Source organism: Carcharodon carcharias, chromosome 3 (genome assembly GCF_017639515.1).
Source record: "Carcharodon carcharias isolate sCarCar2 chromosome 3, sCarCar2.pri, whole genome shotgun sequence".
In the NCBI taxonomy this organism is placed as follows: domain Eukaryota; kingdom Metazoa; phylum Chordata; class Chondrichthyes; order Lamniformes; family Lamnidae; genus Carcharodon; species Carcharodon carcharias.
In genome coordinates, this window is record NC_054469.1 from 161,945,324 (window position 1) to 161,966,492 (window position 21,169).

General features: G+C 39.1%; 1 protein-coding gene across 1 annotated transcript in view; it reads right to left on the reverse strand.

Moving 5' to 3' along the window:
• Window positions 1–21,169, reverse strand: part of ice1 (KIAA0947-like (H. sapiens)) — a 152,251-nt gene that overhangs the window by 128,171 nt on the left and 2,911 nt on the right. The window contains exons 2-7 of the mRNA XM_041183929.1: window positions 5,918–5,976; window positions 4,554–4,588; window positions 2,366–2,384; window positions 1,380–1,491; window positions 972–1,048; window positions 842–879 (exon numbers count right to left, since the gene is read on the reverse strand). Of these exons, the coding sequence (XP_041039863.1) occupies window positions 842–879; window positions 972–1,048; window positions 1,380–1,491; window positions 2,366–2,384; window positions 4,554–4,588; window positions 5,918–5,976 (340 nt within the window). The remainder of the gene's footprint in view (window positions 1–841; window positions 880–971; window positions 1,049–1,379; window positions 1,492–2,365; window positions 2,385–4,553; window positions 4,589–5,917; window positions 5,977–21,169) is intronic.

Consider the following 21,169-nt stretch of genomic DNA (forward strand, 5'->3'; position numbering starts at 1 on the left):
TTGACAGGTGTGCATAAGGAGATGCTGGGTGCATTGGTCGGTCTGCCGGATAGCCTCCTCTTACTGTCAAGGAGATGGAGGAATCCGGCGTTCTCTGCAGCCTCTGCTCTATTTGCTCTGTTGTGCTGCCTACCCAGAGGCACTGCTATTTGCAGCTTTTGTGTGGACAGGTCACCATAAAGCTGCTCGCCCCGTCACAATGCAACACTCTGGAAAATCTAAGAAGTCACCATAATATCTTCAAAAACAATCCTTAGTACTTCCACTTTACAATAGCAGAACTTCTTAAAAATTCCTTTACCTGTAATTTTGGTGTCTAGCCTCTAAGGAACATTAGTGGAGGGCCCAACTTGCATCGCTGTGCTCGTTGTTTGCAGAGTGATTTAGGAATACATTGCCTGCACCTGCGTGTTTCAAATTTGGTTCGGCTATGTGACATCAGGATAGTGTTGATTCACAGCATTCTGGCACATGCAAAGGATACCAAGACATGGGCCCTTTTCCAGACAGAATACTGCATGGCCACAACAGAAACAGCTGATGGTGCATTGCGCCCCAGCAGAGCAGCGCTGGGCCTTCATAGCCAGGATGAATTTCTCGCCCCATTTAAGTTTTTACTAGAAGTTTGGAGTGAGTATTTACCAACAGAATGTAGAGTCATATGACAAAATACAGATAATAATAACTAATTGTTTTTCAAGGTGTGAAAAATAACAGCTCACTCCTATTTTTACAACTTATAGCTATCAGGTCATTGTACAGTTTAGTTCCTGGATGCAAAGTGCCAAACCAAACAAAGTAAACTTCTGAAAACAGAATACTGCATTTCATGATTAGTTACCTTCCAGTCTTTTTACTCGGCTTTCCAATTTCTTCTTCCTAAAACACAAGGTTAAGAAAAAAAAATCAAATCCAAAATATCATGTAGGCTAAAACAAGAAAAATCAACAAATATAAAACTTTGTACTCACACAGCATCATTTCTTATCTGTTCTTGCTGCAATTCGTTGAATTCCAAATGGGTCTGCTGGTACATTTTGACGGAGCTCTACCAAGAAAACCAACAAAGACAAGAAATGAGTTAGAAACCTTGAAATGGTTGTTTCGTTTTAACTCAGGGAAAATGGGGGGAGTTTCTGGTGGTCAATACTCTTCAATTTCATGTGTTGTCAGTGTGAGGTGCTTTTATTTTAATACAAATTTTCAGCAAACATTTAACCTGCCTATAAAAATAAGGGCAAAGATTTAGCACAATCTCTCAAATATCTCATGCATGTAACCAATGAGATTTAGTAACTAACATGCTCCCAAGAGAAAATAATCTCTGCAGCCCTTTCAACTTTGTAGTTAACAACTCTTTTCATCTATGACCATATTACCCTCTTTTCTTCCAGTTCTACCCTCATGGCATCCATTTCTTCCTTGCATTTTTCCAGAGGTGAAAATTTCTGCAACAGCTCATCCAGTTGATCTCGAAGTGTTTTACAATCCCTACAGAGAAGTAACATTAAAAAAGTAACACTTACAAGTGAGCACGGGATGAAACCAGACTGTGAATAATAAAAAATATATTTGCAAAATTACCAGGACTACAGTCACCTCAGAAGTGGAATGAAAGGATATGTTGAATAAAGCAATGCTGAATTCTTTTTCTGTTCTGAGTTAGCTGATCAAACTTAGGGTGGCTATAATTGACCACAGTGTCTATTAGGTAGGGAAGGGAAGAGGTCCCATTCCTGATGTGTATTCAGTGATCTTTATAGGAAAATGCAAGTAAATTACCTCGGGGGAGGGCCAATCAGGTTTCGTGCTGATGTTACTGACTGTCAAAGGGTCTGACAACATATTCTGTATGGGCTCATTCAGTAATTAATCACTTGGGTGAAATATTGAAAGGTGCCAAAGAACAGAGAACAACCAAGACCAGTCAACATCTGCATAAATGGAAGATGGACATAAGTATGTCGAAAAAGACTTATTTTTCTCTCTAACTACTGCGATCATTTTATACAAGTTTCTCAATCCCCAGGTCAGAGCACGTGGTGCTCACTTATTTGGTTATTTTGCTTTCTGAAAAAAACAGATAAGTTGTATTAATTTCCCTGTGGTTTCCAATCAATTCATAACTCTAATGAAGCAATTTTCACAATAATGACAGGGTGCTCAATCTGTTGTTTTAGATGTAATTGTTAGGAGGTTAAAAAACGTTTAGTTTGCCTATGAAATCGAGCAATGTGGTTTTAGCAGATAGATAAACAGAAATGCTCAAAAAATAAAACTTCAGCACTGAAAGTTAATCCCTCAACTCTAAAACATCACATTATATTCATATCAAAAACAATGAAAAAATAAAATATTGTCTTACCTTTCTGTTTTTTGAAGTTGTAATCATTTGTTAAGGGAAACACAGGTAAACCTTTTACATGTGCATTAACTCCGTTGTAAAGGAGAATGTAAATACTAAAATCAGTCAACATCAATGTTATACAGCATTTTTATTACATTCACATTTCCTTCACTTGAATTGTTTGACATATCACAAGATACACTAGATTTACTTTGTACCACACTTAACATTATTTTTAACAATGTGTGAATATTGTGTGTGTCAGTGTACTTCACAGTGAAATCTGAAGACAAACCTCATCAAAATACATACTCTTGGATTCAGTTTCCACTTTGAGTGTTTGGTGCACCCAAAACTGAGTCTGTTTTGAAGAGATTTCCCACCCCCACCCAGAATTTCATCCAAACTAATTTGAGCATTGCCAAATGCAAAATCTGCCATGAATCAGTGCAATTGCAGAGCATTTTATAATCTATTTCATATTTTGCTTTAAAAATTTTCCTTAATTTATTTAAATGTAGTAACTTGGTTGAATTTAATTTAGAGAGCTGAAATTAGTTTATCACAAAAAAAAACATTTTTGATCACAGTAGCAATCTACCATATTTCTGAGTAACCCAATTTAAATTACTGAAATTCAATTTTTTAAAAGCGCTAGTTATATTGAGATACATTAGTCAGTTTCTTTCCAAAGTAAAAAACAAACATACCTTTAGTATCAAGGTGCAAATGAGCACAATTGGCAGAAACCTCTAATGGCGATTAATTCACCTGGGGCTCATGACCAATATGCTAGATGGGGCCTGTTTCCAGCACATTTAAAAAAAAACTAGTACAAAATGTTGCAGAAGGAAGAGTTGCACTGAATACAAATTGCACTTGAAATTCTGAAATCTTTTGCATCAGTAACAGCAATTCTGGTTATACTGAGCAAAAAAAAAAGTGCAACTGAGTGGAAATTCCATCCTCCAAATTTTGTTATTATACCATCATGAGAAAGCTATAATAAAAGAACACACTGTAAAAACAATTCAGATTTCAAAAAAAATCAAAGCCCATAAACCACAGTAGTGGAAAAAGATAAATAAGTAGATAGTCCAATGCCCCAGAACACAGAATGGGGCTCTTATTCATTCCCTGCCTACAATGAATTTCTAACCTCATCCAGATTAAGGCGATTAAAAAGAGCCACTTGGAATTTTACAGCACAGGAAGCTGCCATTTTACTTTTGGTGTCTACACCAGCTCTCCAAAAGTTATCCACTTAGCTCCATTTGCTATTGTCCAAGTTATCCATTTACTTCCTATTGTGAACCCTGTTTCCAAGCTATTTCTAGTAAGCAGCTCCATAGCCCTCCGTGAAAAAATCCCCTAAATTTACTATTTTTTTCTTTTGATGATCTTAAAAGCTCCTAATTCTAACAATATAACTGCAAATATATTAAAAGGAGCTTTAAAAACAAATTGTATCAAGCGAATGTAAATAAGTCTCACAGATAGCTCGGCACCTACAATGTGGTTTCTGTTTACTGCTATTCTGTTGTAGCCTGAAAAAGCCAGTAGCTCACCCACTGCTATAATACATCAAATTTACTGAAGCAATACATCACAACTGACAAAATATATTTGTAATATTATTTATCTACATTCTAAAACTTGTTTAAGATTCAAGAAACTAGATCCTTCCATTCCCAAATCTCAGTTGTTTATATGATCGATTTACTTTTGCTGTACTCCCCCAGTGGAGTTTCAGCATTTAAGATGCAAATATCATTTTCTGTTTATTCCTCACTCCTCAAAGTCCAATAAAGTCAGGAGAAATCTCTTTACTTAGAGTGATGAGAAAGGGGCACTTGCTACCACATGGAGTAGTTGAAGTGAATGGCATAGATGCATTTAAGGGGAAGTTAGATAAAAACATAAGAGAGAAAAGAACATAGGGATAAGTTGATTGGGTAAGATAAAGTAAATAGAGTGGGAGGAAGCATGACTGCAGTCTGCCTTCTCTTCATTGTCTCACTTGATTTTCCTCTCTTCTTTGGCCTTGAGGAGGGCATAGGGGATCAATAAGTAAACAAATTCAGTCAAACATTAACCTTTATTAGAGAGAGGCAAATACAAAACTGAAACTCAGAGGAGGTTTTAAATTTCTGAAATCAAAGAGTGCCACTGAGTTTATTACAATTGTCTTGTATGAAAAGGATATCATCACACTTTTTTTGGTATTCTGTGAGAACATGGCTGGAAAGAGAAAAGAAACATTTCACTGTTACACAAAATATTTCCACCTGTCTTTCAACAAGACCAAAAAATTGCTTTATCTGTAATCCAGTAAAATAGCCCAAGGTGCTTCACAGGAGCATCATCAATTAAAATTTCACAATGAGATACAATAAAGAGATATTAGGCCAGGTGGCCAAAATCTCAAATAAAGAGGTAGTTTTAAGGAATGTCTTAAAAGGAAAGCAAAGTAGAGGGATGGAGAACTTTAGGGAGGGATTTCCAGGGCTTAGGGACTTGGCAGCTTAAAGCATGACCACTCATGATGGAGCGGTTAAAATTGGGGATACATAAAATGTCAAAATCTCAGGAGCACAAGGATCAGAATTTTTAAATTGAGGTGATGCAGGACTGGAAGCCAATGGAAGTTAGCGAGTATAGGGTTCATGGGTGAACAGAACATGATGCAAGTTAATTTACATGCTGAGTTTTAGATGAGTTCGAGTTTATGGAGGGTGGAAATGGCCAGCAGTGCATTATATAACAAACGCATGGATTTTAACAGATGAGCTGAGGCAAGGACAGAGTCAGGTACCACAAATAGAAGTGGAACTAGGAGATCTAGACGATAGAGTGACTGTGCAATCAGAAGCTTGTCTTGGTGTCAAATATGTCAAATGTAAGTGTGCTGCTTCAGTTTTAAAATTGTTGCCAGACAGAGGGATGGAGGCTAGGGAATGAATTTGTGGTGGCGGCCAAAGACAATGGCTTCAGTCTTCCCAGTATCTTTTAGGAGGAAATCTCTGCCCGTACAACACTGGATGTTGGACAAGCAGTGTGAGAAATCAAAGAGAGTGGAGGGGTCAAGAGAGGTGGCGGTGACTTAGAGCTGGAAATCATCAATGTACATGTGAAACCTGATGTGCTTTCGAATGATGTCAGCGATGGGCAGGACGTGGCTGAGAAACAGGAGGGATGCTAAGGATAGGTCTTTGGGAGACTAGAGAGGCAATGGTGTGAAATCCATAAGAGAAGCCATCCCAGGCTGATTCTCTGGCTATGGCTGGATAGATAAAAATGGAATTAAATGGGTGGATAACGAAGGAGATGCATTGGAAGAGGATGGGGTGGTCAACCATGTTAAAGAGCAGACAGTTCGAGAAGAACGTGGGATAGTTTACCATGATCAAAGCTATATAAAGGAACAGTCTAACTTAGATTTTTTGTTTCAATAACTGCCAATGCGGTAAAATGTATTTGAAACAATGGAGGGCTTTTAAAAATTGATCATATTTCGCGACAAAGTAAGAGCAAAAGAATTGAGAGTATAAAATACACTGATATACTCACTCTGTGTCAATGATTTTTTGTTTTAGTGCAATTAATGCAGTTACATATTCATTTAAATTCTGAAAGGAAAAACAAAAAATATTTAACAATTTAGAAAATACAAGTATGTTAACACTAAAACCAATCTTTTTAATGTCACAATAAGGTAATCAATTTCAGCCTTGCTATGGTCTAATTTGCTTTACAATGTCCTTTTTTCTGGCCAACACTGCCAATATTTTACAATTAATTTGCAATCTGTTCACATGGATCAAGTGGTGCTTTTCTGTGTTAAACAAAAGCGAACACTCTGATAGTTTTGCAAAAAAAATATACTGCTTACACAAAATCTGTAAACCTTCTTGCAGAGATGTTACCTTATAGACTACATCTACTGCTTGTATGACCTCAGCACTATGTGCAGAATTTTAGATGACATAACTGGGAACCACCAAGCTCATTACCAATCTTCAGTTATCCCTCCCTGAAAAAGCAGCCAGGACTCCAATCCATGACAGCTATCTAGTGAGCCCCACTGGAAAATGTACGCATGTGAATGTCAAGCAAAGACAGGGTTAGAGTCAACTATGTTTCACCTCTCTACAGTTATCCTGCCTGCTGACACATACACATGTGAAAAATGGTCACTTTGATGTGCCCTGTAGAACAGTATCCCCAGAAATAATCAACATTTTTAGTGCAGTGAACTATGGAGGAAAAGACCACATAACTACGGCACACCAAAATGTTTTCAACGTACTCTGCCACGGTATTGATTCTTAACCTGATGCTTTCAAAATGTTTTCAGTTCAATGCCCTATCGAGCGCACTACCCAAATTAGGGAAAATTTTTGAAGTACAGTTCTGTAAAAAATATCCCCCTATCCCTCAACCAAAATTCTAGAATATCTAACTGACTTTACAACCTGGAATATTGATTGGTGAATCAAAAGGTGCAACTTTAGTATTGGGACAAAGCACTGACACCAAAGTTAGAATCTAATCCTGGAATCACAGTTCAATTTCATTCTGGAGAGAATGTGTGAGAAACTCCCAAGAGGAGGAATGCTGCATATATTACACCACACAAGAACAAGTTAAATTGAATTCAAAAATAAATGTTATGTAGAGATAACATAAAATCTACCATATCCTTAAAATATGCTAAGGAAGTGAAAGTTGAAAACAACGTAAGATAGGAAAATAAAAACAAAATACTGCGTATGCTAGAAATCTGAAATAAAGGCAAAACGTTCTGGAAAAACTCAGCAGATCTGGCAGCATCTGTGGAAAGAGAAACAGAGTCAGTGTTTCGAGTCCCTAAGATAGGAAAAAATGGATAAGAACAGAAACCAATTGTTTTTAATAATACAAAAGCAAAATAAGGCAGGTATTGAAAATCTAAAACAACAACAAAAAAAGCTGGAATTACTTAGCAGGTCTAGCAGAATCTGTGGAGAGAGAAAAAAAGACTTCATGACATTGACCTGAAACGTTTAATTCGGTTTCTCCCTCCACAGCTGCCTCATCTGCTGAATATCTCCAGCAATTGTCTGATTTTTTTAAATGTTAGGGAGGTTCTAAAATAATTTCATATTAAAATTACTGTAATAAGCTACTCCTGATATCAGTGTATCAATGTTGCTATAATACTATGCATAAATGGAAATCTTAAAAATTTGACCAACCTAAGAATTACAGAACCTTCCTACAGCTTTTGGTGCTTTACATTATCATTCCTTGAGGGCTCAGGTTTATATTCTTATAACTACTTATATTTTAGAATAATGCTTCTTGTTCAGTTAAATTTCCAGAGAGAAGACTGTACCCAGTCAACAATCCAGGCATAAGCAACATGTAGATTCAGCCTGTCCACTTGGAGTCCTTTGGCATGCATACATTCAAAGCTATCTGTGCATTACAAGGAACACGTCCTGCTGTTAATCAGAAGTCAATTGTTATTGGTCAGGAAAGCATGCCTGCAAAAATCTAAAAGACATTTTGGGGAAATGCTGCTACTTAAGCCATCCAAGAGCCTTTGGCAAACACTCCAATGCTGGATGCATGTCAGCAACTGGAAAGAATAAAGAAGCAGCCACCTAAATAAAATTATTTCTGGTGTAGAACCTATCAGGATTTGTTGATATTGAACTGCAACCAGGGAGTCTGATATCCACTGTTATGTTGGAGAACAACCTGGGCCTACTCAAGATCAGCAAAGTGGTCACCTTAGGGAGAAGAAAGTTTCAAGGGATCATAGCAGATGAAAGAAAACACAGGAGAGGAATTTTGAAGATATGTTAAACTCACAACACAGAGCTATGCATCAGTTACATGTGGGCAGTGCAACTTCCAGGTTCAAGTCAAAAGGCAAACAGATTTACATGAGCAGCAATACTACATAAGTTAAAGGAGCAGGCCAAAGATTCTGGCAGGTTCTTGCTGAAAATGAGATCCATGAGTTGAGGCTGCTGTGGGATATTACCAAATAATGGGGGCAGGTAAAAGAGACTGGAGAATAATTGTGGCAAATATCCGTTTAGGTGTTAAGGGAAGTGCTTATGGCCTGAAGATAAAGATGCAAGTAAATGAAAGATGATATTAGAAACTGAATGGCTAGTGCTGTATTTGAAAGGTGAGTCACTACTGATCATTTTAGAGAAAAATCTTCAAAAGAAGTAAGGAAGAGCTAATAACTGGATTGATGTTAAATGAGCTACAAAAATGCAAATTGTTGTTTCAGAAGAGCAAATAAGAGTAGAATAATTACTTGGGTGGTTTCAGTAATGAGCAATTACTCACTGAAAGTACAGCATGTAGAAAGAAACAGTGGCAAGAAGCCAAAGAGAGGAAAGATAATGTTAAATATAGCAAGACAGGGGGCTTACAGATGCTGATGCATGTTATAAAACAAAAACGCAAAGCTGTAAGTTGTCCATGTGAAAGAAGAACTGATGGGAATTAGAGCAGAGCAAATTATGATGTGCTTTTATGGCTGGGAAGTCTAAGTAAACATTGACTTTTCTCATTCAGAGTTTAACTGCAATTAATGTTGCAGATGAGAAACCTGCCTTAACCGTCTTTTAAAACATAAATTAAGTCAATTAAGAAGTTGAAGATATCCTGACTGATATTTTCTGCTGGAGAGTTCCCCAAAGCCTTCCAGATTACTGCTTTTATTTTCTATTTTTTTAAAGGACGTGAGAAATGGAGGTATAAGTGTGACACAAAGTGTAGCAGACGTGAAACCCAGGCTTGACAAACCATTTTTATTAAATATATTTAATAAATAAATCTGGCAAATTGATGCAATATTAGCAATATTACCAATGCTAGAATAGGGAGCATTGTTTTGTTTGATAAGTTTCTGTACTGTGCAGAGCTGTCAGTTTATCAAAGTAAGCTAAAGTGGCAGTCTTATCAAAATCCACCTTTGACAACTGTAAACATTGTAATACAATTTAAATATATACAACATCTACAGATTTCATTAACCATAGTCAAAATGCAGGAAGCAAGAAGTTTTAGTGACAAACAACCAGTGCACTTTATAAAAAAACAAATGGGGATCCATTTCAAAGCTGCAACCAAACTGGAGATAACTGGAATAAACCATTTCAAATTTATTTGTGTTTGATGATGCTATGAATTGATTTGATTGAATGGCAGTCTTGTAAGCATTCCCTAGATACCTACCAGAGCATACACAATCAAAAGCAAACTTCCAGAAGATATTCCAGAAGGGGAGCGTGGGGTTCTGGAGAGGGGGTGCATGGACTAATAAAGCAAAGGGATATGGCAGCATTGCAGATCAGCTATTTAGGTATTGATACCCAGAGTGTGACATGAGGGGACGGAATGTACAAACATAAAAAAAGCAGCAAATAGGGTCAAAGGCGGCAAAAAATGTAAAAAGGCAAAAATAATGACTTTTTACTTAAATGCACATGGTATGCAGGACAAAATAAATGAATTAACGGCACAAATAGAGGTTAATGGGTTTGATCTTATAGCCATTACGGAGACATGGTTACAAGGAGATCAAAACTGGGAACAAATATTCAGGGGTATGTAACTTTTCGAAAGGACAGGCAGGATGGGAAGGGCAGTGGGGTAGCTTTGTTAGTACGATATGGAAAAACCACAATAGCAAGAAATGATCTTGGATCAAAAGATGTAGGATCCATATGGGTGGAGGTAAGAAATAACAAGGGGAAGAAGATACTGGTGGGAGTAGTCTATAGGCCCCCGAACAGTATCTATACTGTAGGACAGAGAATAAATCAGGAGGTAATGAGGGCATGTGAAAAAGGCAGTACATTAATCATGAGTGTCTTTAATCTTCATGTAGATTGGGAAACTCAAATTGGCAGAGGCAGCCACGAGCAAGAATTCATAGAGTGTATACGGGACAGTTTCCCAGAGCAATGTGTTGTGGATCCAAACAGAAATCAGGCTATTTCGGATCTGATAATGTGTAATGAGGCAGGTTTAATAAATGATCTCAGAGTAAAAGATCCCATAGGAAACAATGACCATAACATGGTAGAATTTAGCATTCAGTTTGAGTGTGAGAAACTTGGGTCAGAAACAACTGTGCTAAACTTAAATAAGGGTAATTACAAAGTAATAAGGGCAGGGTTGGTTGGAGTGGACTGGGAAAGGAGTTTAGCAGAAAAGACAGTTGATAAATAATGGCAGATGTTTAAGAAAATAGTTCATGATTCACAACAAAGACATAACCTAATGAGAAAGAAGAATTCTAGGAAGGGGATAAATCAACCATGATTAACCAAGGAAATTAAGGATAGCATCAAATTGAAAGAAAAAAAAACATACAATGTGGCAAGGATTAGTGGATTGGGAAAGTCCCAGAGGATTGGGAAAGTTTTAAAAACCAACAAAAGATGACCAAAAAAAAAGCAAGAGAAAATAAACTTTGAGGGTTAACTAGCAAGTAATATAAAATTGGACAGTAAGAGCTTTGTTAAATATATAAAAAAGAAGAAACAGGCCAAAGTGAAAATAGGCCGAGGAAAGAATAATTATGAGAATGAGGCTGGGGAAATAATAATGGGGAACCAGGAAACGGCAGAGGAGTTGAATAAATACTTTGCATCAGTCTTCATGATAGAAGACACTAATAGCATTCCAAATATACTATGGGGCAAAAGGGGTGGAGGAAATAAATACAATAACTGTCATTAGAGAAAAAGTACTGGGGAAACTAATGGGGCTAAAGGCCGATAAGTCCCCTGGACCTGATGGGTTGCATCCTAGGATATTAAAGGAAGTGGCTACAGAGATAGTGATAGTAATATTCCAAGAATCCTTAGATTCTGGAAAAGTCCCAGAGGATTGGAAAACTACCATTGTGACACCCTTATTCAAAAAGGGAGGGAGGCAACAAACAAGTAACTATAAGCCTGTTAGCTTAACATCTGTCATTGGGAAAACATTATTGTCTATTCTAAAGGATGTAATAGCAGAGCACTTAGAAATGCATAATATAATCAAGCAGAGTCAGCATGGCTTCATGAAAGGGAAATCATGCCTGACAAATTTATTAGGATTCTTTGAGGATGTAACAAGCAGGATAGATAAAGATGAACCGGTATACGCAATATATTTGGATTTCCAAAAGGCTTTCGATAAGGTACCGCACATAAGGCTACTTAATAAGACGAGAACCCACGGTGATGGGGGTAGTATATTAGCATGGATAGAGGATTGGTTAACCAATAGAAGGCAGAGAGTTAGGGTAAGGGGGGGCATTTTCAGGATGGCAATCTGTAACTAGTGGAGTGCCACAGGGGTCAGTGCTGGGGCCACAAATATTCATGATATATATTGACTTAGATGAGGGGAGTGAATGTACTATCGCCAAGTTTGCAGATGACACAAAAATAGATGGGAAGGCAAGTGGTGAGGATGACAGTCTACAGAGGGATATAGGCAGGTTAAGTGAGTGGGCAAAAACTTGGCAGATGGAATATAATGTGGGAAAATGTGAGGTTATGCGTTTTGGCAAGAAGAATAGAGGAGCTGAATATTATTTAAATGGAGAAAGATTGCAGAAAGCTGCAGTACAGAGGGATTTGGGAGTCCTTGTGCATGAATCCCAAAAAGCTAACATACAAATCCAGCAGGTAATAGGGAAGGCAAATGGAAAGCTGGTGATTATTTCAAAGGCAATTGAGTATAAAAGTTGGGAAGTCTTGCTAAAACTATACAAGGGACTAATTAGACTACACCTTGAATCCTGTGAACAGTTTTGGTCCCCTTATCTAAGGAAAGATATACTGGCATTGGAAGCAGTTCAGAGAGGGTTCCCAGCGTTGATCCCAGGTATGAGGGATTTCCTTACGACGAGAGGTTGGGTAGGTTGGGCCTGTACTCATTGGAGTTTAGAAGAATGAGAGGCGACCTTATTGAAACATATAACATTCTTAGCAAGTTTGACAGGGTAGATGCTGAGAGGCTGTTTCCCCTTGTGGAAGGGTCTAGGACCAGAGGACATAATCTCAGAATAAGGGGTCACCCATTTAAGACAGAGATGAGGAGGAATTTCTTCTCTCAGACAGTAGTAAATCTGTGGAACTATTTACCACAGGGAGTTGTAGAAGCTGGGTTATTAAGTATATTCAAGGCTGAGATAGACAGATTTTTAATCAGTATGGGAATCAAGGGTTATAGGGAAAAAGCAGGAAAGTGGAGTTGAGCATTATCAGGTCAGCCACGATCTCACTGAATGGTGGAGCAGACTTGATGGGCCGAATGGCCTACTTCTGCTCCTACATCTTATGGTCTTATATCTTTTGCCACTAACTATATTTTTTTTTGATTCACTCATAGAATGATATGGCAAAGAATGAGGCCATTCAGCCCACCATGCCTATGCCAGTTCAAGGAGAATAACCCCAGTTTCCTTAGCCCTGTCACATAACAGATGTCTTTCATTCCTGGTACCATTCAAGTTGATCTCCTCTGTACTCACATTAAGGTCTTGATCATCCTTCTTAAAGTGTGGTGCCCAGAAGTGAACATGGTGAAATGAAATGATAGTCGCCATAGGCCCAGAGGAACATAGGCTGCTCTCTTATCAGAGAGACACGACTGGTATTGAGTTTAACCCGAGGGTCACCACACCTCAGGCGAGGGTGAAATTGAGAAGGCGGGGCCTTCACAGATGACCTCAACTGGTTTTGGATTTGAACTCGCGCCGTTGGCGTCACTCTGCATCACAAACCAGCCGTCCTCCAGCTGAGGCATAAAGTGTTTTTTTTAAAGTTTAGCACAACTCCCTTGCTTTTACACACAATCTCTCTCTATTTATAAAGCCCAGGATTGTATATGTTTTATTTTAAAAACAACTTTACCAAATGCCCAGTCACTTTCAAAGGTATGTGAATCCTTTTGGTTCCTGCACCCCCTTTAAACAGTACCATTTAGTTTATATTGTCGTTCCTCATTTTCCTTTACAGGAAAGTGTTTGGTGGGCTGAATGGCCTCATTCTTTGCCATATCATTCTATGAGTGAATCAAAAAAGATATTGTTAGTGGCAAAAGATATAAGACCATTAGATGTAGGAGCAGAAGTAGGCCATTCGGCCCATCAAGTCAACTCCACCATTCAAAGTATTATGGATAGAACTCCCATCAAAGTAACAATGTAACATGAGAAAAGGTGAACTGCACAACAATTCAGACAATACAGATGGAAAATTTTACAAAACTGCATATTTAAAAACAGCAAATCTATAAAATATTCCACTGCACATTTTTATCATGCATGTTCACAAAGACAAATAACTAGTTCACATCCCTTTGGCATCTATCTGGCATCTATTTACCCAGCCTCTCTCACCAGGTCTACAGAGCACTCCTGATTGTTGATGTGCCAGCCTGGCTCATGGATGGGACCCAGTATTTTCTCAAGCAGCTACAGATAACCTTGCAAGCTATTGCTCTAAAAGGTAGGGTGGTCCTAGCTGAACAAGGAGCAGAAATCTGACTAAATAATCAGATCCAATAAGCAAACATGTGGAGCTTCCTAAGCTAATGGACAGGCCAATGAAAAAAAAAATCCACATCTGCAGAATTGATAAGTTACGAACATCCCATGTTTCCTGTATGGTACCCAACTGATTGGTGGGGAGGGTGGAGAGAAAGAGAAAAAATTGCACAGCTAGATGAGTATAAGATGGCAGGATAGCGTTCATAGGTAATGAAGAATTTGTAACTCTTTCGAGTACAAACCCGTTTCCATCTGTTTCAGATGAAGTTACATTGTTTCATAGTTTGCCATTGTGAGATTTGAACTCTTGATCTTGGGGTTACAAACCCAGTACCATAACCACTTGGCTATTTAGGCCAAGCATGAAGAGTTTGTAACTCTTTCGAGTACAAACACGTTTCCATCTGTTTCAGATGAAGTTACATTGTTTCATAGTTTGCCATTGTGAGATTTGAACTCTTGATCTTGGGGTTACAAGCCCAGTACCATAACCACTTTGTTATTTAGGCTTGGTAACTCTTTCGAGTACAAACACGTTTCCATCTGTTTCAGATGAAGTTACATTGTTTCATAGTTTGCCATTGTGAGATTTGAACTCTTGATCTTGGGGTTACAAACCCAGTACCATAACCACTTGGCTATTTAGGCCAAGCTATTTAGGCTTTGTAACTCTTTCGAGTACAAACACATTTCCATCTATTCAGATGAAGTTACACTGTTTCATAGTTTGCCATTGTGAGATTTGAACTCTTGATACTCTTTTTGAGTAAACCTGTTTCCATCTGTTTCAGATGAAGTTATATTGTTTCATAGTTTGCCATTGTGAGATTTGAACTCTTGAGTCTTAGGGTTACAAACCCATTACCATAACCACTTGGCTATTTAGGCCAAGCTAAAAGTAATTAATCCCCTTAATGTTTCTTGGTCACCTGTAACAGTTTTCAACCTTGTAACTCTTTCGAGTACAAACCCGTTTCCATCTGTTTCAGATGAAGTTACATTATTTCATAGTTTGCCATTGTGAGATTTGAACTCCTGATCTTGGGGTTACAAACCCAGTACCATAACCACTTGGCTATTTAGACGAAGCTATTTAGGCTTTGTAGATGCAGTGAGTAGCAACCTAGCGAAATGTTAATCCAAGAATATTTATTTTTCTTGCACAGCACTATAAAATTGATAACAGGTTGCTTTATTTGATACTATAGATCATTCATTAAAGCCAACTTATTCCTAAAGTCATTGATTTATGCTTGACCTTGTACAACAATTTACTACAATGACTTTAAATAATGGGCTACAAAGTTCTACAATTTGAATGGTCCTCTGATGTATTTCTCTCCCTATCCTTATGTGGACTGTTAACAATTGCTAACCCACAAGTGTCCAACATTAATCAAACCACCAGCTGCATACTACTCCAATTTCACAAGCACAAAATTTAGTTCGCCTGCCTAAATAGCCAAGTGGTTATGGTACTGGGTTTGTAACCCCAAGATCACGAATTCAAATCTCACAATGGCAAACCATGAAACAATGTAACTTCATCTGAAACAGATGGAAATGGGTTTGTACTCGAAAGAGTTAAATAGCCAAGTGGTTATGGTACTGGGCTTGTAACCCCAAGATCAAGAGTTCAAATCTCACCATGGCAAATTATGAAACAATGTAACTTCATCTGAATAGGAACAGATGGAAACGTGTTTGTACTCGAAAGAGTTACAGACACTTCACGTAAATCAGAGTGGCAATCGTTATCAGCAAATCCAGACTTCCCATTGCAAGATCAGGAGAGTCCAGTGATTAATTACAAGCATCCCTCAAGCCACTGCAAAAGTGCACTTTTTCTTTGCAATCTTGTCTCCAATGTGGCAGGATTCCTGTTGCGTGCTTTGTCACACTCAAAAACATTATCTTTGGAAAACACACCTGGCCCAAGCCTACAAAGCATCTGGTATCCACTATTTTCTGCAGCTTCATAAAGGTCTGAATGTTCCAAGATCCAGAGCAGCCCAATCTGGACTTAAGTCTGTGATGCACATCGGGACCTGTGGAAGTCCTGGTGCATGCACAAGCGCTGTAATTGCCTGGAAAGTTTAAACTTCAGACGGGCTGAATTGCGCTGCCCAGGACAGTACACGAGAGTCTCTTACATGGATTTCGGTGTTGGAGGCTTGGGCTAAATATGCAGGACTTACCTGGATGTTTACCCTGAAAGTGTTACGCTGGTTAATCTCTGGTATAACTCATTGATTAGCAAGCGTGACTGAATTGAGCACCACAACTGACCCCCTCAATCATTCCCCCACAATCCAACCCTCTTTCCCATCATCCCCCCAAACTACCTACCCCCACCAACCCAAATACCCACTATACACCCGGCAACACTCCAAATCCAATACCACCCCCACCCAACAACCTGCTCCCATCCCACCACCCACCCACACACTAATCCACTCACCCACTAACCCACTCATTGAAAGTCTTCAGAGTTTTAAGGACTTCCCTGAGTACCGCAGCTAATGTCGTAAAACAAGGGCGTGTCCTCTCTTTGCTTGCCTTCTCTTGTGCTTGCCAGTGCTCCTCTTGAAAGGCTGCATTGATCCATCATTGCTACAGCCAGAATTGGACGTCCTGGCTGAAAAAGGTCTGGGTGCAGAAATTGTTGCGGGCAACAGCAATGTGCCCAGCACGGCTGCTGACCAGTTGACCTGGGCCAATGTGTACAGCAGTCAACTCAGCTCTACACTGAAGTCACCTGGTCAGATTACAGTACATACATAACAAAGCATGCAGCAGCATCCTGCAATGGCAGGTTCACATATAATTAAAGTACTTATGCTTCTGCCACAGTAGCAGCTACAAACTAATATCTACCACTGAGTTAACTGTTGAGAACTGAGCACAAAATCAAGGCTGACATTCCAGTGTAGTACCAAGGGAGTGCCAAACTGTCAGAGATGCTGCGTTTCAGATGAGATGTTAAACCAAGGCTGTCATAATCTTTCTTTTGTGTTGGCTGCAGTGATGCACAAATATATCTATCACAGTTTACTTTCTCCTTCAGGAAGTTGTCGCATTATGAAACAGCAATTTTAGTCTCAGTATCATTATCGCTTCTCTTATTTGTTTTCTAACTTCACTTCAATCTGTTACTGTGATTAACCTCAGCACAGCTGCTCAAGTGACTAAAACAGCAGTCGTACAAACAAACCTGAATTTAAAGCTGCTGTGCTGTAAATTCAGTATGAAAACTGTTCTATACTTCACCAGCTCTAGAACTCTCCAAGTCTGCCAGTCCACCCCTATAATGGTAACATAATGCTAATGTCATAGTCCAGCAGCATTACAAAGTATGGAGACAACAGCTGGAACAAGGGAAATATATGCACTTTTTAGAAAATATTTTACAAGTGGTGGCGTATTTTCCAACCCCTCAGGTTTGGTGTGATCCAATTTCTATTAATGACCCCACAGCAAATTAGAGATAGGATGAACTCAAAGGGTTAGATCATTTGCACACACACAAAATGCGGGAGGAGGATCGAAACGTTGCCTCCTTTACATTCATTCAGTAAAAGGGAGACAGAGAAAAGAAAGGTTTACAATGCAGAGACCACAGAGCAAAGAAACATTGTTATATGTAGGTTCCAGAGTCCGGAATCAAAGTCCAATGATGTATTCCTTCACAGAGGTCGGTGAGCTGAAAACTGATGCTGGATAATTCACTTTTCCGGTGGTGTTGACTTCACGTGATGACTTAGACATGCAGAGATGAATCAGTCTTGTAGGCAATGGTATAGAATTTCCAGTAGAAATGATGAAGGAGCCAGAGCTCCTTTTCTGTGATGCTGCCAGTTAAATGGTTAAATATTACTAGTTCCACAAACCAGAGGTCCATGTCACATGACTCCAACCTCCCAACACTGTCTCTGACAAGGGATGTGTATCCCTTGTCTGGATTCCTGAGATTGTTGAATGTCTTAACCACTAAGAATTAAAAGGAAGGTTGTGGGGCCTTTTGTCTTAGAACACGATTAGACTCTTGTTGCCAGGCTGTGTTATGCAATGCAGATGGCCTATGTACAGCTCTCTTTGAATTTGGTCTGTGCAACCCACAGGGGGGTTGTTAGTGGCTCTTCAGGGATAATGAGGTGCAAGTTTCTCTGATACTGCCAGGTAGCTTCTTTTGTTCTTCTTTTCTTCAGCCATGTTAGGTCTTTTAGAGATAGCAAGGAGTATATCTCTGTATATTTTATTAAAAAAATATACAGGGTGAGGTCTTAGTCCCTCACATAAGAAAGAACTGATATACTTCTATATATGCCTGCCACAACCTCAGGATGTCCCAAAATACGTTAGAACCAATAAAGTATTGTTGAAGTGCATTTGCTGTTGTAATGTAGGAATCATGGCAGCTAACTTGCACAGCAAGGTTCCACAGTCAAATTACCTGTTTTCTCATTAGAGATTTTGGTTTAGGTTTAAATATCATCTGGACACTGGGTAGAAGTCCCCTGCTCCTCCTCCAAATAGTGCCATGGAATCATTTATATTCACCCAAAAGAGCAAATGGGCCTCGGCTTAACAGTTCATCTGAAAGAATGCATCTCCAACCGTGCAGTGCTCCCTCAGCACTACAGCAGAGTGTCAGCCAAGTTTATGAATCACTGAAGTGAAAAATGAACCTATAAGCTTCTGACTCTGAGGCTTGTTACATTGCTGTTCATATTGGCTGCTCCAGTTTCCTTCCAGATTATGGATGGCTCTGCACATGCCCATGCATAAAAGGCAATCTACTACTGGTAATTCGAAGTTAGCTTTTGCCCTAAAAACTTGAATTATCCAATAATTTATAACTTATAAGGAATATAAAACCTAGCATCATGGCACCCGATCAATATTGGAGTCAATGGGGTTCAGGTGGAAAACCCTCCACTGATTGGAGTCATAGTTTGCACAAAGGAAAATGGTTATGGTTGTTGGAGGCCAATCATCTCAGGCCCAGAACATCACTGCAGGAGTTCTTCAGGGTAACGTCCAAGGCCCAGCCATCTTCAGTTCTTTTATCAATGACCTTCCTTCCATCATCAAGTCAGAAGTGGGGAACTTCATTCGTGATTCCACAGTTTTCTGTACAATTTTCAACTCCTCAGATACTGAAGTGGTTCATGTCCAAATGCAACAAGACCTGGACAATATTGAGGCTTGGGCTGATAGGTAGCAAGTAACATTAGCGCCACACAAGTGGCAGGCAATGACTATCCCCAACAAGAGAAAATCTAAACATTCTTGACATTCAATGGCATTCCCATCACTGAATCCCCCACTATCAACATCCTGTGGATTATCATTGAACTGGGCCAGCCATATAAATGCTGTAGCTACAAGAGCAGGTCAGAGGCTGGGAATTCTGTGGTAACATACTTCCTGGCTCTCCTAAGCCTGTCCACCATCTACCGGGTACAATTCAGGAGCATAATCAAAAGCTCTCCAATTGCCTGGATGAGTGCAGCTCCAATAACACTCAAGGAGCTCAACACCACCCAATACAAAGTAGCCACTTGATCAGTTCTCCATCCACCATCTTAAACATTCACTCCCTCTATCACCAGTTTACAATGGCAGCAGTGTGTATCATCCATAAGGGACACTGCTGCATCCCTCCTTCAACACCTTCCAATCCCTCGACCTCTACCACTCTAGAAGGACAAGGGCAACTGACGAATGGGAACACCATCACCTTCAAACCTCACATCATCCTGACTTGAAACTATATCATGGTTCCTTCACTGTCTTTGAGTCAAAAGCCTGGAATTCCCTTCAAACCAGCACTATGAATGTGCATAAACCAAATGGACTGCAGGGGTTCAAGAAGGCAGCTCACCACCACCTTCTCCAGGGCAATTAGGAAGAGCAACAAAAGTTGGCTATGCCAGCGGCGCTCACATCCATATAAATACTGTGGCTACAGTATTGTTAAAAAGTTGAGGCCCCAGCAAAGACCCCTGCAGGACCCCACTAGTCACATCCTGCTAATCAGACAAAGACCCATTTATACATACTCTCTGTTTTCTGTCAGCCAGTCAATCTTCTATCCATGCTAATACGTTACCCCCTACACTATGAGCTTTTATTTTCTGCAATAACTTTTGATGTGGCACCTTATCAAATGTCTTCTGGAAATCCAAGTACAGCACATCTACAGGCTCCCTTTTATCCACAGCACATGCTACTCCTTCAAAGAAATCCAAATAAATTGGTTAAATATAATTTCACTTTCACAAAACCATGCTGACTCTTCCTAATTAACTTGAGTTTTTCTAAGTGCTCAGCTATAACCTCCTTAATGATCAATTCTAATACCTTTCTCAAACAGATATCAAGCTAGCTGGTCTACGGTTTCCTGTTTTCTGCCTCCCTCCTTTCTTGAATTTTGGTTATATTTGTTACTTTCCAGTCTGGTGGAACCTTTCCAGAATCTAGGGAATTTTGGAAAATTAACATCAACACATCTATGACTTCATTGGTCACCTCTTATAAGATCCTAGGATAAAGTCCATCAGGACCCGGAGACTTGTCAGCCCACAGCTCCATCAGTTTGCTCAGAACTGCATTCCCTAGTGATTGTAATTTCACCAAGTTCCTCTCTCCCTTCACCTCCTGATTTACGGCTATTACTGGAATGCTTTTGTACCCTCTATATTGAAGACAGAAGTAAAATATTTGCTCATTCCATCCATTTCCTTTTTATCTCCTATTAGCTCCCCGTTCTCACTCACTAGAGAACCAACACTTACTTTGCTTACTTTTTTCCTTTTGAAATACCTGTAGAAACTCTTGCCATCCATTTTTACATTTCTAGCTAGCTTCCTCTAATAATCTAATTTCTTTCTCCTGATTAAACTTTGCCATTCTCTCCTGTTCTTTATATTGTGACCTATCATCTGACCTGCCACTCATCTTTGTACAATTGATGCTTTTCCTAACTTCTTTAGTTAACCACGGATGGTGGGTCCCCCCTTTAGAATTTTTCTTTATAGCAGGAATATACTTATCCTGAGTATTCTGAAATATTCCTTTAAATGTCTGCCACTGCTCCTCTATTGATCTATCCTTAGCCAAGTATCCCAGTTCACTTCAGTTAGCTCAGCTTTTATGCCCACATAGTTGCCCTTATTTAAGTTTAAAATACTAGTCTTTGAAGAAAAAGAATAATCTTTGAAGAAAAAGTTAGTGATGCATTTGTAAGTGCA